Source organism: Mastigoproctus giganteus, chromosome 2 (genome assembly GCF_048544385.1).
Source record: "Mastigoproctus giganteus isolate SK-2022 chromosome 2, ASM4854438v1, whole genome shotgun sequence".
Lineage (NCBI taxonomy): Eukaryota > Metazoa > Arthropoda > Arachnida > Uropygi > Thelyphonidae > Mastigoproctus > Mastigoproctus giganteus.
In genome coordinates, this window is record NC_143576.1 from 161,392,470 (window position 1) to 161,410,225 (window position 17,756).

The 17,756-nt window shown below is 36.0% G+C and overlaps 1 protein-coding gene across 1 annotated transcript in view; it reads right to left on the minus strand.

Annotated features, from left to right (window-relative positions):
• Positions 1-17,756, minus strand: part of Pitslre (cyclin dependent kinase 11B pitslre) — a 233,911-nt gene that overhangs the window by 21,051 nt on the left and 195,104 nt on the right. The window contains exons 16-17 of the mRNA XM_090389610.1: positions 13,971-14,160; positions 6,017-6,109 (exon numbers count right to left, since the gene is read on the minus strand). Of these exons, the coding sequence (XP_090245736.1) occupies positions 6,023-6,109; positions 13,971-14,160 (277 nt within the window). The 3' untranslated portion in view covers positions 6,017-6,022. The remainder of the gene's footprint in view (positions 1-6,016; positions 6,110-13,970; positions 14,161-17,756) is intronic.

Here is a 17,756-nt window from a genome sequence, read left to right on the forward strand (position 1 = left end):
GACAACGAGGAGAATGTCCTATGTCTTGCAGAAGGCAATCCGAGTACGAGTACTCGAGTGATAGGCCAACGATTGGGTATTTCCCAATCCGCTGTATGGAGGATACTGTCAATAAACCAAATGAGTTCATACCATCTGCAATGCGTCCAATCATTGGAGCCTGCGGATTATCCACTCCAGCGGAATTTTGCTACTTGGTTTCTTCAACAGAAACGGTTTGCAAATGCTGACTTCCAGCGGGATCACTGTTCATGCGACCTCCCGTTCAACGACCTCTACTGCATGACGAAGCATTTCAGACCCTGCAATGCTATGTGATTATGATTCGTCTTTGTGCCCCCTACACCTCCTGCAAGTTTGTCGCACTGGTAGTGAATCACCCTGTATATTTTATTAATCCAAGGATCATTTCATAATTACAACAATTAAACTTGATATGGCCAGTTTTTAGGAGCATTAGCAACTAAGGCCATATTGCTCCGGGGATAAGCGGTGGTCATTCCCTGACCTTTCCGCATCTTCCATATTTGGTGGTCACAGGCTCAAACTCTGGTCTAATCAAGAACCGTGTGCTACGCACTGCTGCTCCTGCCCACCTGGCTACAGAGACGTCTAATAATATTGATAAATATTAACAACAGTAAGGGGCACCCCAACGAAGAACCCCAAAGGACACCATTTCTTAACAACAGTCTATGAGGAACAGTGGCCACTGAACTATCTCTTCATCCATAGCAGGATCTTTCCTTGAGGCCACACTGCTCCGATCTGCACAGCAGTCATCCACATGAAACTATATCAAAAGCTTTACTGAAATCTAAGTACATAATGTTAAAATTATTTTTTTTGCCTTCAGTTCCTTCACGACTATCTTAGAGTAGTTAATAAGACTGGTTGGACAGGAACTTCCCTTCACAAATCTGGAGCATGATTACCATATAACTGCATCCTGTTAAGATGATCCTGCATTACTTTTTTTAACCACTGACTCCATTATTTTTCCTGGCACAGAAGTCATGCATATAGATCTGTATGATTTTGATTAGTAAAATAAAGATCTGTGTACTCACTTTAGCCTTTATATCAACTTTCTGAATAGGAGGGATATTTGCACTTTTCCAATCTGTAGGGCCATCCTTCAGTCCAAGGATGCTCTCATAATTATGGCTAACAGTTTACCTAGCTTTGCTGCTACATTTTTTTTTAACTGGCAGCAGTCATACAGAACCTGACCTTTTTGTACATATATAATTCCAACTTCTCCAAAGTTTGAGCATACTTATGAGGATAAAAAAAACTTCAGATTTTTAATCATTAATTAACAGTTATTGTACATCAGCTAGTTTTGGGAAGGACCTGAAGTATAACTCCATAACTGGGTTGTCACTCACTGTATCACCGGGGTACCTATCCGCCCACCACTGAGAAGCCAACAAGCTTTGAAACAGTGCTGCCTGGGCGGTTGTATGCATCAAGAATAAGTAACATTAGTCTTCTCTATTGGCAAAGCATTGCTTATTCAATATAGCGAAATATCACGGCAACTTAAAAAGGCATTCATAATGTGATATGTAACAAAAACAATGCTATTTCACCTACTTTGCTGATGAAGAACTACTGAACTAAATGAATAACTGTGAAATAAAATGATCATAATCAGCCATTTTCAATCCACTGCAGGATGAAGGCATCTCCAGCAACTTTCCAGTTCCTTCTGTTTTGTAATGGCCATCCATTTACTACCCACAAACTCATGAATTTCATCTATTCATCACCGCCATTGTCTTCCAGGTTTTCTTCTAGCTCCTCGAGTACCATTCTGTTATTTCCGTAAATGGTTTAGGTACTCTCCACTCACATCGACTCCTTTCTGTGACCAGTCTAATCTTCTGAAAGCTTCCTCAAGGGCAGCAGTAAACAGCTTTGGAGATATTGTGTCTCCTTGTCAAACTCCTTTCTCGATTTTAAATTTCCTACTGTTCTCATATATTTTTTTTTCAAAATCATAATATATGGGGTATATATGCCTTGTCTTTCCAGTGCCAAAAACATTGCCTTATGCTGTATGGAGTTAAATGCCTTTTCATAATTCACAAATGCCAGGCATAATGGTGTTTTATATTCATTTGCTTATCTTCATACGTGGAATTGATCATAATTTTGTACCAGTTGAAGATTTAGTGGATCTACAGAGTATGCACGGAACTGCAGGTGAAAATCTTTTTGAAAATTTTTGCCAATCTATTGAAAAGTTAGCAGTAAATATCAAAAACCTGGTAGGAGTCACAACTGGTGGTGCAAAAAATATGATTGGTGAAAACATTGGGCTTATGGGTAGAATAACCAAGAAAATGATAGATATTGGAGCTGAACCTCAGATTGGAATTCTCTGCATTGTGCATCAAGAAGCTCTCTGTGGAAAAGTATTGGATCTCCAACACGCTATGAATGTGGTTATATCAACTGTAAATATTGCTCAGTATTATGGAACTCAAAGCAAAATGCCTTTTCCTAAGTGACCTATGTAAATGCAGGTAAATAATTACATAGTGATATTTGCTGAAGTCCAGAATACACTGACAGGTACCTCTCTTTTCTGATTGTTTTGCGTTGTCGAGGAGGGGAGGGGAGCTTAGCTTAGGTAGGGTATTTATCCCTCCATCCCAGTTCTAAAATGGGAAAAAGAGTTCCCGATTTAAAAACAGCGGCAAATGTGGGGAAAAATATCATAGACATATCAATCAAGAAGGACAGTGGGCATGGAAAGCAGTGGCATCTGCCTCCATTTGTTGAAATATGGGAGTCACAATTTGTCAATCACTGCTTTCCCATTGTTTTGCTTGCTGCCATGTTGAAGAGAGTACACCATTCTAGTTTTACCGTGATATTTATTTGACCTTGAGAATGCCACTCACTACAAATGCACAGGTAAATAATTACATAGGTCATTTCCTGACCAGTACGCTGACCAGTACATTTCGACAGGTGTGTCTTTTACATAGAAAAAGATGCGCAAGAGGGGTGAGCAAAGTAAGCAAGGGGACAAAGCCCCCTTGTCTAAATTAATAAAATTTGAGTATTTAAATTTTATGTTTATCATTATATTTATCTATTCACCTTAATATTGAAAAACAGTGATCCTTTTCAGGTTGTAAATTTTCTAAAGTGAGCATTTAAAAGCAAAAGTAAAGTATTTTTTTTAAAACAAAAAAGTGAAGTATTTAAAAAAAAAAAAAAAAAGTCATATTTTTATAATTTTAACAAAATCTAAAAAATAAATCACTGACATGGATTTGTTGCACATAAAAGTGCTGGGAATTTGCATTTTTTATACATAGCCTGAAAAGAAAAAATAGTAACATGAAAATAGAAACTTCCTTTTACGTGTAACAAAATATGGAAAATGTGACACAATTTTACTCGAATCACTCTGTGCGTTCCATGAAACAAATCTAGCTTTGAATACGGCCCCCATACGGGAAAAGGTTGGACACCACTGCATTAGACCACAATGGTCACAGACAGTTTTTAAGTTCCATGCAGTGGGACCAAGTGGTGAAGTTACCAATGGCAATTCTAAATGGGAAGCTTTCAAGGAACTAATCATAGAAACCACTAGGCTTTTCATACCAAATAAGGAATATTGTTCAGAGCTTAGACCTAAATGGATGTCAGATGAAATTTGTGGCAAAGATGAACAATGGGGGGGGGGTGCATATAAATTATCAGGTAACACAGAAGCCTATGGTAGATATAAACTAGTCTGGAATCAAGATTACAAGTATCTGGAAAAGAATGCCAAGAAAAGCAGCAAAGACTTCTTTCCTTATCTTTACAGCAGAAGAAGGTTGAAACAGATTGGTCCACTTGATGTCAATGTTATTTGGTTTTTTTTTTTTTTAGGAGCATTAGCAGCTAAGGCCATATTGCTCCAGGGATATGCAGTGGTCATTCCCTGACCTTTCTGCATCCTCCGTATTTGGTGGTCACGGGCTCGAACCCTGGTTTAATCAAGAAGCGGGTGCTACACACTGCTGCTCCTGCTCACCTGGCTATGGAGGTGCCTTGATGTCAATGGTTAAACTGTTGATGATTCTGCTCAGGTTGCTGATAAACTGAATAGGTATTTTGCTTCATACATGAGAGTTCTTTAGGGAGGGGAAATGCCAGAAGTTCATCAAAATCTAACAGGCTATATATTTTGTGATAAGGAAAAGAAGGTGGAAGAGAAATTATTTAAGCTTAACATAAAAAGGGTGCCTGGGATCTATCCAATTATATTAAGAGAGGATGCAAAGGAGTAAGCAAATCCTTAGTCATAATTATAAGAGTATATCTTTGGATTCAGGAGCAGTTCCTATGAACTGGAGATGTGTGAATGTATCCCCAATTCACAAAGGGGAATCAAAAGGTTAAATGAGTAATTACAGACCTGTGAGCTTAACTTCTTTTCCAGGGAAAATGAAGGAGTTCCTAGTTAAAGTAGTAATGCAGGACTGTTAACAAATCTGTGCTGTCACAGCATGGATTTGTTAACAGTCAACCTTTTCTGACCAATCTGACTGAATACTATGGTGCAGTAACAAAGGAATTAGATGAAAAAAATAATTTTGATATCACACACTGGGATTTCAGGAAGCTTTTTGATACTGTTGAACATAAAAGACTGCTGTAAAAACTACAGCAATGTGGCATTAAGGCAAGTTACTCTATGAAAACAGGGATAGTTCAGTGAGTGAAGAAAGATTGGTTATCAATGGGTACTGCTCTTCGTGGACCACGTTATTAGTGGAGCCTCCCCCACCTCCAAGGATTGGTGCTGGGCCTATTGACATTTTCAATATTTATTGATGATACTGTTCAAGATATATCACACTTAATGTCTAAGTTTGCAGATGATACAAAGGTTAGTAGGGTAGTTAATGACAGTAATCAGGGTAAAGTACTGCAACAAGATCTAGAAAAATTTGTCTAGATCTAGATTGAGAAATGGCAGCTGAAGTTTAACATTGACAAATGCTAGGTACTGTATATAAGTAGCAGTAATTCCAGATTAATCTACAAACTGGGTGGTTCTACACTCAGCATAGCAGAAGAGGAAAAAGACCTAGGGGTAAATGTGCATTCAGACATTAAAGTCATTAGTTCTGTTTTTATTTTTGGTTGATCTTTAAGTGTGCTTTCTTGCATAATTTGCCACTACTAATACTAAAGTTCTCTGAGAAGTGCAGACAGGCTGCCAGGACAACTAATGGGATGTTGTCAATGATATACAGGAACTTTGCCAACAGGAATAAGGAGGTGATTATCTCTTTGTACAAGGTCATGGTTAAGCTGTGGTCTAACCATGGCCTTGAATGCTGTATACAGGTCTGGAAACTTCATCTTAGGAAGGATATAGATCTGCTGGAACATGTGCAGAGAAGGGCAACGAGATTGATGAAGGGAACTAAAGGATGCCCTTACCAAGAAAGGCCTCTGTGAGATCTGATTGAGGTGTTTAAGGCTTCGAATGGATTGATTAAGCTCAATGTTGATGACATTCTTCCTCTTGCTAAGGCTGCGCACACAAGGTGGCATAAATTCAAACTAAGGAGGATAGATATGCAGAAGTTTGCCTCGAGTCAGTGGGTGGTTGATCGTTGGAACAAACTTCCATCTGTTGTTGTGGATGTGGTAGTTTCAATAAACTCAAGGAAGAACTAAGCAAATTCTTGGAGGAAATGGATGGGTGAGGTGGGTAGTTTTTTTTTTTTTTAGTTGATCTTTATAAGCTTGCTTTCTTGTATCATTTGCCACTACTAATAATAAAGTTTGAATGATCTTTCTAAAAACAGATATCAGTATATTCTTAAATCAGATAAAATACTTATGGAAGGTAACATATTAGAATAGAAACCAGTTTACATTTACCAGCCTATGCAATCTTTTCTGTAGGTTGACTTATAAATTAAGTTAATATCAAACTAGGATATTTTTTTTTGGGGAAACACAGAATTATTAATGAAAAGCTTACCAATTTCTAGAATTTAAGGCTGAAAGAATGAGCTTCGTGGCCTGCCATGTGAAATCCTCCAGAAGCTATCAGTCCCTCATCATCAGCTTCTCCCTGAATGAGAACAAATTGAATTTGAAAAAATAAAATAAAATAAAATAACAAAATATTTTAAAAAATGTCTTAAAATGCATTAACAACACAATTCTCTCTTAGATATTCGGTCAGAGATAGAAATGTACTTCTCACTAAATAATTACTCAGATTTACTAGAAATCCAAGATCCCTATATTCCTGAAATTACAAAGCAACTAATGTTATTTTGGCCTTTTCAAAATTATGAAAAATACAAGGATTTTCTCATGCTCTCTCTCTCTTACATTTTTGTATTTTCAGCCACAAAACCACAAAGAGAGATGAGAGTGCTCTCTTACTTATCATAATCCTATGCATCACTTGCAATAACCTTTATGTCCTTTAAGGATTATTGCTACTACAGTCCGTCCCCGAAATACGTAAGAGATACATTCCAGGACTTCTTATGTAAGTTCAGTTTTATGTAACTCAGGAATGACTAATAAAATATTGCTACTATATTCCTGATATGCCAAAATTACACAATGTCCTCAGAAGAATGAAGAAAAATAGTTATATACCATAACAATTAAAACTTCATCTATGGACAGTGGTGAAGTAGCCGGAGTGGCACATAAGAAAAGAAAACATAAAAGGAAGAAACGCATATTATTGTACTGTATAAACGGATATGTATTTTGTATGCCGAAGGCGTACGAATAAGGGAATCAATATTTAAGAAAATTGGTCTAAACCACACAATGAATCAAAGTCTATACACTTCAGGAGTTGAACTGAAGGTAACTTAAAATGAACCTGAAGCATTAATAAGGCACATTAGGGAGGTAGTACGTGATATGAACTCTGATCTTCATCTGTTTCGTATGCTTTTTTTCTCCCTTCATAAATTTTGCCATCTTGAAATTTTCTTTCTATTTTCAAGAAACGTTCGGTGTTTTCATCTATTCCGTTAAACATAGAGAGACCGTCCTGAATTTTATGAAATGCTTTTGCCATTTCCTTTAATTTGAACTGCTTCGTGGGTTGCTCTGATTCCTCAATGGATCCAGCTCTCCCTTGCTCCTCTGGGCTAGGTCTTCTGTTGTTTAACCTTGTTCATCCACAAACTCATCTATATCTTCGTCCTTTAGGACCAGCTGCCACTTCTGGACTAAGTTTACAATTTCTTTGGTAACAGTAGACTTCAGATCACCTTTGTTGAAGCCTTCATTTTTAAGCTTGAAATGTTTTAGAAGTTTTTCCAAACTCTGCATATTTCATCAAAGATGTTAAACTTCTTCCAAAATTGCAGCAGATCCATTTTCTCTTGCATTTATAGCCTCAGAAAATGTTGTCCGTATGTAATAAGCTTTGAATGCGCGAATAATTCTCTGATTCATTGGTTGAATCAGAGCAGTTGTATTTGGAGGGAAGAATACCACCTTGACGTTGTCATGCAGATCATCTAGATGTTTAGGATGACCAGGAGCATTAATATCTTAAAAGGCACTGACTGTCAAGGAGCATTAATATCTTAAAAGGCACTGACATTTGTAAGCAATATTTTTAAACTTCAGGGACAAACACATTTAGAAACCATCCTTTAAACATGGTTATTGTCGCCCAGGCCACTCTAGTTATTTTATAGATTCTAGTCACACCGCAGGTTATTATCCAACATAGTTTGTATGGGAACGAAAATTAAAAACGTTATACAGAAAGTATCTTTACGACTTTACCAAAAAAAGTTACATAATTTTGAAGTTATGTAACTCAGGGACTAACTGTACTTGTTTTTACTACTTGTAAACTAATTCAGATACAGGGTGAGTCAAAATTATACATAAACACTTTGATACAAGGGGTTATCAAAAAGTTTGTACCCTTACATAGAAATAATAGCCCCAGAAAGGTGAAACTTCACAGGAACTTTAATCCTTTTCTATGTACTCTCCATGTATAGTAACAAATTTATCCCATCTATGGATCAGTTGTTTAATGCCTTGATCATAGAAGTCCGCACTTTTTGCCTGAAACCACGATTCCACTTCATTGATGACTTCCTGAGACAAATCAAAGTGGTGTCCATGAAATGGTTTCATTTCTCAAAACAAGTCTGATGGTGCTGGGTCAGGAGAATAGGGTGGGTGCTGCAGTAGCACAAATCCAACAGTTGGCGAGAACATTGCATTCGATATTGCTTCCGCAAAGGCGTAGCAATCTTGGAACCCATCGTGTGGAGACTTTAGATACGTGCAGATGGTCATGTAAAATGCCGTGGCAAGACCCATAACTAATTCCCACTGTATTTGTGATGAAATAAATTGTCATACATCTGTCGCTCAGCATCAGCTGCTCAACCTTTGCAACCGTCTCACTGTCTGTGGATGGCCTTCCTTCTTTGGCTCATCAAAGACACTTGTACAACTGCACTGGAACTCCCATTTCTTTACAGTGTCACAGGATGGACAATTCTGCCCATACTCAGCTTTCATTTCTTCGTCAATTTCCTGAGCTTTCTTGCCCTGTAAATGCAGGAACTTGATCACTGCTTGATACTCCACTTTGTCAATCATAGCGTCCTTCCTCAGATTCCAGGCTCCACCTCTGGTGTACAATCACCTATGGGAATGAAATTTCACACATGTTAGTTATTGAATATGTAGACAACTTATATTAAAAACAGCATCTTCCTACTGATGTTTTATTGGTCAGGGTACCAACTTTTTGATGCTCCCTCATATGTTGTACCTCAGCAAGTTTACTCAGAAAACAAACCAAAAAAGGTTTTCAAATAATTAGATATACAGAAATGGATGCATAACGAAGTTATATCAGATGTTCAAATTATCCGTTACCAGCATGCATACATGAATAGTTTCTCAACAGTCTATGACATACAGTGCCGTACACTGTACATTAGCTGTAATTTTACCTGCTTCCTGCTGAATCATCATTTTTACCCACTTCCTGCTGCATTATCACTTACAAATCTAGCAACGTGCATTTTATCTTTCAGATATCGCTGTGTAAACAAGTCTGTTTGAGCGAAGTCCACATACCTTGGGGGATATTCACTATCCAGATAGGCACTGACATCAAAATGAAAATTAAAATGTGTAAGTGTGCCACCCTATTAAGTTACACCAATGTATCCAGAAAATGTTTCTTATTGCAGTAACTGCATCATTCAATAACTCAAGATAACTCTATTCAGTAACAGTATCACTGAACCTATAGGGTTTGATTACTCCACAGGAGGAAAATCTCATACACAGCAATCTCTGGCAAGTTACACCTTTCTTTAGAGAAGTGAGACTTGTTGCTGAATCAGCAAACCCCGTCACAAGGATTCAAATTATCAGCTTCACTGCTCTTCTAACGGTATCATTCACCAAATTATGATTATTTTCTTTCTGAATCACATGCAATAGCTGAGGTATGAAAATCTCGAATTTTGTCTTTCAAAAGGATCATAATATTCAAATGACTTAAAAACAGTCTTTTTGACTTCTTTGGTTATTGGCTGTATTCACTTTTAAATAGCTTGGATGTTTTCAGTACTGCTAAATGTCCTTTTCCCCAAAACTTTCTTTATTAATGTTATGAATATTAATAAAGAAATTCTTCAAACTAAATGGAGGGGGGGGGGATTACTGTTATATGCACTGGTACCTTTGTCCAATATTGATATTTTCATATGTGCTGATTTTCTTTAATGTTTTACTTTTCAAAATGCACTTCTTTTCTTCAAATTTTAGTCAATTATTTTCCATTCTATTTAAACTATTTAAAGAGTTTATACATAATTCTGACTTACCCTGCATATTTAAATCTTTTTTTCTATTCTTATATCCATCAATCAATTTTTAAATTTTATTCATTCTTCCAACAACAGAGGACAAGTCACATACAACATGTTGCTGAGGATGTGACAAGTTAGGCGCAGGGCCAAAACCACTACTGTATTTTCACTAAAATTACAATTACAAATTGAATTAAATACAATTAAAATTACAAAAATTACAACTAAAATTACAATTAATTGTAATTAATCTTAACATTTCTATTTAGTAATTAAGAATAATTTAATATTACAAATATTTCTGATTAACTTTTATGTTTCTTGTCACAAACAGTACTGGTGGTAGACAGAATAATGGAAACACAAATACCAGGTCTCTATAACAGTTATAAGTGCAAAGCTAGGGGATGCCACATGCAAGTCACTTTACCAAGCAATTCTCTGGTTATGGTTACAAAAGGAGCCTGCCAAGGCCAATATTATTAGTGGGCAGGGCTGCATGAGCAGACCTCAGCAACTTTGAATTGAATAGGGTGTAATCATTTGAGCCGAGCTGCAAGAAAATCTGCAATGGAAACAGCAGAATTCAAAAACATGTCATGACAAATTGTTCTGAGGGTGATGTTGGCATGGGTCAAAGATGGGCAGACATCATCATCATCATCATAAACCACAACAACAACTGACAATGCACACTCAACAACAGGGATGTCTGTTGTCAAGTATAGTATGTGTAGTGTAGTGTAGTGTAGCATTGAGAGAAGCATGCGCAAAATTAAACATGAGTTGCAAGTGACCTGATTCCAAGAAATTCCTACCTCGATTTGGACACCATGGTCAGGTTGCTGTGCACAAATTACTTGTAATACCTGCCAATACGGCGAGTTGTTCTTCACTCTTTTCATAATAAAATGACGTATATCTAAGGTGACAGTCAAAGGAAATGAATGTTATAGAGCATCTGCATCCAGCAATAAAGGGTTTTGCCACATCTGTAATGATGGGGAAACACATCTCATCGTTACAGGAGTTAGTTATGTTACTGATATGAGTTACATTAGCATTTTGAGGAATTATCTATACCACATGCTGCAGCATTTCTACCCATCCACGAGGTGTCTTCCAGGATGACACCTCTACATCTCACAGGACCTATATTATCAAGTAGAGGTTTGAGGCCACGAGGACAAGGTTACCCATTCACGGGAGTTTCTAGTCTTTTTCTTCGGTGTAAACCTCTACTATCCAACCTGGCAACTTCCTTTATTGATAAATCGGCAACTTCCTTTATTGATAAATATTTATCAATAAAGGAAGGAATAATTGGCAACTTCCTTTATTGATAAATCGTCACGAACAGTATATTCGTTTGTCCACTTGTCACTTACTTGGAGAAGTCAGGGTTCAAATCCTGTCATAGACTAGAGGAATTGCTAAAAGGCACTTCAATCATGGGAGTAGTTAGCCGATCTCAGGCAGATAAGCGGACCCCCATGAGTTATTCCAGGTTTTTAAGCCCACACAATATGCAAATTGGCTTGTGAACACACAGACCTGCACGGGCACAATACACAATGGAAATAATACACATCATTGACTTGGGTCACAAATATAGTCTAAGTCACTGACAAACCTAAAATTCAAATGGTCAGATCAGTTTGTGGATTTCATGCCCCACTATATCAGCACTGTCCTGGCTGACATGGTGGCTTAACACCATACTGATTGACTTCTGGAAGGTGTTTCCATTATTCTGTCCATCACCTGTATAAGAAGCACAGAAATAAAATAACTTCTTCATAATAGCACCAAATAATTTTTTTTTTTTTTTTTTTTAACAAATCGTAATGAAATACCAGTCTATCTTTAGAAGTTAAAAAGTAAATAGGTGATACTAGTGAAAATTTTTTTGCCATCAAATACACATGGACAAAAATTTTAACTGGGTTATTTTTAAAAATTGTATTCAGCTAAATGAATTGTCTAAAATTAAGTGTTTAGTACTAGCCATATGGTGCAAAGTTACAAGAAATATGGAATTCATTATAAAGTCCTATAGGCAAAGCAAGCCTCTCAGAGACTCTGGCTGACCTCTGACTTTCACTTTTTAACAAAATAGTATTCATTAAGAATAAAACTCACATCATCATCATTACCTGTGAGAATGTGAGCTGAGCTACAGATAAACTTTCTCTGGACCATAAGGTGAATTGGGTTGTTTAGAATAAATGGTGACTAAGGCATTAATATATTAGTACAGGCAACCCCTGTATAACACGGAAATTCTACAACAAGGTTTTGCTCTAACACGGTATTTTTGAGCTTTTGTGCTAGGAAAACTCTGCTATTATGTTAGATGTGATTTTCAACATTTCCATTCCCTTTTATGAATCCCTGCTGTTGACTCGCTAGTTATTATTGCCTTCGTGATATTTTTCTAAAGCACATTTATGGAGGTCACTACCATAAAACGATAAAAACAATTTGCAATTTCTGGTTTATTGGTCTTTTTTGTTAGTGTAATCAGTTATAAATGGGTAGTAAACTCTATCTTCTTGCATATTCTATAGTACTGATAGCTGGAATTCTGTGGGTTTTCACATTATTATGGTGAAATGTGTTTCCCCTTCCATGAAATCTTCAATCATATAAAAAACAAATACATTTTCAGAAACTCATTACTCCGTATCGTGTTTGTTGCAACTTGTGCATGCCATATTCTTTGTTATTAATTGCTTATTATTTTTACTGTTTTAAATTTTACAACAAAAAAAAAAAGTCAATGAACAGAAATATCAATTAGTATGTATATATTACATACTATATTACTATATAATATATTATACTATATTATATATTACAGTATGTATTAATTAAGCTATGTATGTAAGTGTAAATTTATTTTTATTTTGCTAATTGGAAAGTATTTTTCTGATTTTCACATATCATTTAAAGTGAGGGTCCACTGCATTTTGTTCGGAGATCCCTGGGTTAGGTTCTGTGCTATTGAGCTTGTGCTTGTTTGAGACCATAAAAATAATTGCAACTTCGAAGAGTGCAGTTTGTTACTTTTAAAGAGAGCAGAAGGTACACGAAATCTAAATGCTGCAGAAGAGATTGTGCGTAGCAGCGATGAAGAGGAAGAAAATTAAAAGTTGTTTGTCCAGTTACTACTTTTATAAAAATAAAGTTAAAATATTAACTTTATTATATAAACATAAATTATAACATAAATTATATGTATTCTATGGTTGGTTTTTTTACTCGTGGAAAGGAAACAATTTTCATGAGAAAAAACTTGGCTGCCATGCAGGGAGGGGGGAAGTAATAAAAATTCCTCTATCTTTAAACAAATCAAGTATAGACCTTTTCTCACAGTGTGGAAGAACAGTGATCACAGCAATTATGCTAATCAAGAGGGCCTGGGTCCATAAAAAAAAAAAAAAAAAAGATTCTGAAAGTAGTTTCAGGAGATAACACAAAGAGCAACTGGAGACAACAGTAGTTGAAAAAGACACATCACACATCTTCTGGAAAACTTCTCTGGAACACTACTAGAGACAACAATAGTTGTAAAAGACACATCACACGTCTTCTAGAACCCTTCCCGAAGTGGATTTTAGAATACAACTGAATGACAGGACTTCCTCTGAAAAGTTTCGCAGTGATTTCCCCTCTGTTAAAGTAAAATTTGCATTTCTGAATTATAAAACCAATGTTATAAGTTATAAAAAATATGACTATGACCACTGACTCCAGTTCTGGGCAGCATCAAAGCATATAAAAAGATTTAACTGCTGTCAGTGAAAACTTCAAAATGTCCCCAAAAGTTGGACAGAATCTTGATGGGTTAAGAACACTAGGATATTTTTTGTCTTACATGCTTGAAGAAAGGTTATAAGTGTTTAAAATATTTCAAAATGAAATATTTCTTTTCACATAACAATCCAATTTGAGTAGAGAGTTTTCTTTAAAAAAAAAAGTGTTTGCACATGTATAGGTTACATGTGCAAACACCTCTTCTCAATAAAAGAGTTTATGTAATACACATAATAGAAGAATATACTAATACTACCAACAAATACGTCAACTTACCAACTGTCGGGCATACTGTTTACCACCAGAAGGAGGTTTAGGGCTTTGCGCTTTCCGATGAACTTGTTCACTCTTGGCAGGCCATGTAGGAAACATTTCTGATGGAACAGGAAGCGGTCGTTCCTTAAAAAAATCATGTTTGATAGCCTCTTCTGCTGTTATGCGGCGAGCAGGGCTGTATGTTAGAAACCTTAGGAAAAATCAAGCTTAATTATAATAACTAAATTATATCTGCAACTTGGCATTGAATCTTTAAATTTGCATTAAAGTTTTCTTAAAGACAATGATTTCAATAAAAATATTGATTTTACTGAAATCAATATTTTTATTGAACACAGACCTTGAAGAGAAGATATATATATATATATATGAAATATATGGCAGTGTACAGATATTACAGACATATAATTAATATTATATCAATATTAATTATATATTAATATTTATTAAATATTATAACAGTGAAACCACTCTCTAAAGTGGACACCACTGGGTCAGAAGAAAGGGTCCACTATAGGGAAGTGTTCGCTTTGCAGAGGTCTATGCAGCCAGTTTTAATATTCGGAAAAAAAAAAAAAAAAAAAAAAAAATGAAATTTACCGTAATTGGTTTGTCACTCAGAATTCTTTAATCGATTATCACTGAAAATATGTTTCAATTAATTAACTTTTAATAAACAACACAATTTTTAGTAAACACATAAATAACTTTAATTCAAAAGGAATATAAATACTTTGTTTAGAACATTTCAATTTGGCAACTTCATTTTCAATATGGATAATTAAAACACTAAATCCATTTTATGATGTGATAGGATACATCTTCCCTTTAATGGGTCAAAACTCCTACCTTTTGAAATTTCTGCATACAATCCTCTTGCAAACAGCAAGAGGATTGTATGTGCATTTTTTAAGAAATTTCATTTCTTAAAAAATTTAACCAGTATTCCAAGAGAAAATCTGTATACATGAATAAACTTTGCAATGTAGCTACGAAAAGTGATAATTTAATTCGCAGACCGATACAAGTGTTCTTGTATCAGTCTGCAAATATCTTATCAAGATCTTATCTCAATTGTCATCATCTGAACCTTCTGTGGATTTCTCCTTCTTGAAACACTCTTCCTTGAACTTTACATGCTTTCACTACCATCATACCCATGCATTAAATGCTTCTTGCAAGCTATTTTTCAAAAGACTGCAAAGTGTTTCCATTGTGACTCTGTGAGCATTGTTGTCAGATGTGAAAAGTTTGCCTTTCAGATCTTTCTTCAGCTGTAGAAACAGGAAGAAATCACATCGGGCTAAGTTCAGTGAATAAGAGGGCAGGTGGTAGAACCTTGGCAACTATGGCAGCATCACTGGGTTGTCTTGATAGAGAAACCACTTCACACAGGAAAGTTCTTGATGTTTCTCATGAATGGTGCAGGGAAGTTTGACTCTGAGAACCTCAGAGTATGCTTTCTTATTCACAGTTGTTCCACGAGGCACAAAATGTGTAAGAAGAATGCCTTTTATGTCAAACAACACAAGAACCATTTGTTTATCAGCCGAATGAGAAGCTCAAAATTTCTTAGGTCTTGGTGAATCAGTATGCTTTCACTCACTCAACTGTGTGACTTTCTATCATAGTGAAAAATCCAAGTTTCATCAAAAGTCACTATTTGATTTAAGAAGTTTTGACCCTGTGCTTCAGAAAAATCAATAATTTCTTTGCACAAGTCTACCCTTTGCTGTTTTTTGTTCTGGAGTAAAACTGTGTGGAATCCAGGATCCGGAAAAGTTGCCCCCCCGCATTTCACTCCCCACATTTCGTTTCCCACATTTCGCCCCCAGTAGATAATGAATAGGCTATAGAAATGTAAATAATACACCTAATTTTTTATTAATTCTAATTTATTTTGTTTTAATAGAATGAATCAATCAAAGGTAATCAAATCAAAGGTAATTAATCATAGAATAAATGCACATTATTATTGTTTAAAACTCGAAGTTGTATGCAATGCCTCTAAGGTAATCAATCACATTACGATTTTGAAAATCTTGGACTATTCTTTTTATTCTAGCAGAAACTGCAGCATACTTCTTGTTCCATCAGAAAACCACTCCTGGCTACGCGCCAATAACTGAAGATTGTTACTAGTGGAAAAAATAAGCATGCGACCCGGGAGCAGTTCGTCCTGAGAATCATACATTAAAAGCTGTTTAATAGATTTGATAATTGAGAGCTATTAAGTGCTCGATAATTCCTATACAGGCTAGCTTCAATTAATGCGATTAATTCGTCCCGCGAGCGCATTGCGCAAAACGGAAACTCGTTAATCTAATATCATAACCAATAGGAAAAATTATAATTGGTCCTTGACCTTCTGGAATGTCCATAAAGAATTTTAAAAATATCTTTTAACTTTTTAACTGTATATAATGTAAAAGATAATGAAAATAATTATGGAATTAAATGTTTATTGCATAAAACATCGGTTCTTAAACTGTGCACCGCGGAATATTTTAAATTTTCGAGGGAAACAGCGATACTTGACATCTGTCAGACACCGCGCAAACTACTAAACGAAACTGTTAGGTATTTCTTTTGGTCTGGGTGCGCCTTGAAAAAATTACTGAGACATTGACGGCACCGTGAACCGAGAAACTTTGGGAACCTCTGACATAAAATACACAATGAAGAAATTACTGTTGTGGAAATATTTGAACAGTGCTGACTTTTTCTTTTCATCAATCAATTTCCGGTAGCTGACAACAATCTTCTCTGGGCCCTGGCGAAATAAATATCGCAGAGAACATCGAACCTTTTGTTTGAGGTTTTGTGCGATACGAAAGATTTCATCTAATTCTTTTACCGTTATCTCCTTCGCGGTAACATTTCCATCTGGCTCATTTAAAAATTTTAATTTTTAAATGCAAGTCTGCATTGACTTTATTAGCAGGAGACAAACACGTCTTCTTCTTCCGATGGTTGATGGAACACACCGAGACGGGCAGCAGGCAAATGTTTTTATTGACTGTACGACTCGCGGTAAGCTTAATGCGCAATTCAAATCTTTTTCAACTATCGCATAAAAAAAGAGAGATTGCGTAAACTGGAAATTTGCATCGTGTAAAGTGAAAAGTGGTATCATTTTTCAAATAGCGTTAACTGAATATCGCGTCAATCGAACTTGCATTATGCGAGGCCTAGCTGTATTCTATTATATTATAAATCAACAGGGATTACCTTTATTTTAGATATAGGAAGCTTCTTTTCCAACTCTCCTAGTCCAACTTGCTAATAATTCTTGAGGATGACAATATCAATTTTGCAAAACAGGTGGGACATCTTTCCCACTGTCAGAACCGTAGTGTTCAGACCGTGTGGTCTCAACAATGAGCGCTCAAGACTTGTCTTCAAACACCATACCTCTGGCAGCAAGGAAACCATTACGTGGATTGGCATAAAATTAGATTTTTGAAGGTCTAAACTGTTTAATAAATATGGACCGGTTATTTCTTTTGGTCCTGTAGCTGGACTTTTAGAGTTAAATTTAGGGGTCTACTCATTTTCTACTGGGGGCAAAATGTTCCGGGGGTGAAATGTGCGAGGCAAAATGCTGGGGGCCACTTTTCCATAAACTATGGAATCCAGCGGGCAGATTCACGACATATTCAGTTAATCATTCACAATATTGTGAGCACTACCATATGAAATGGATATTCTAACAGCTAATTCGCCTGTCTTCATCCAAGGTTTCCTGGGCTTTTGTGATTTGCCCAGGAGTTGAGGTAGAAGGCT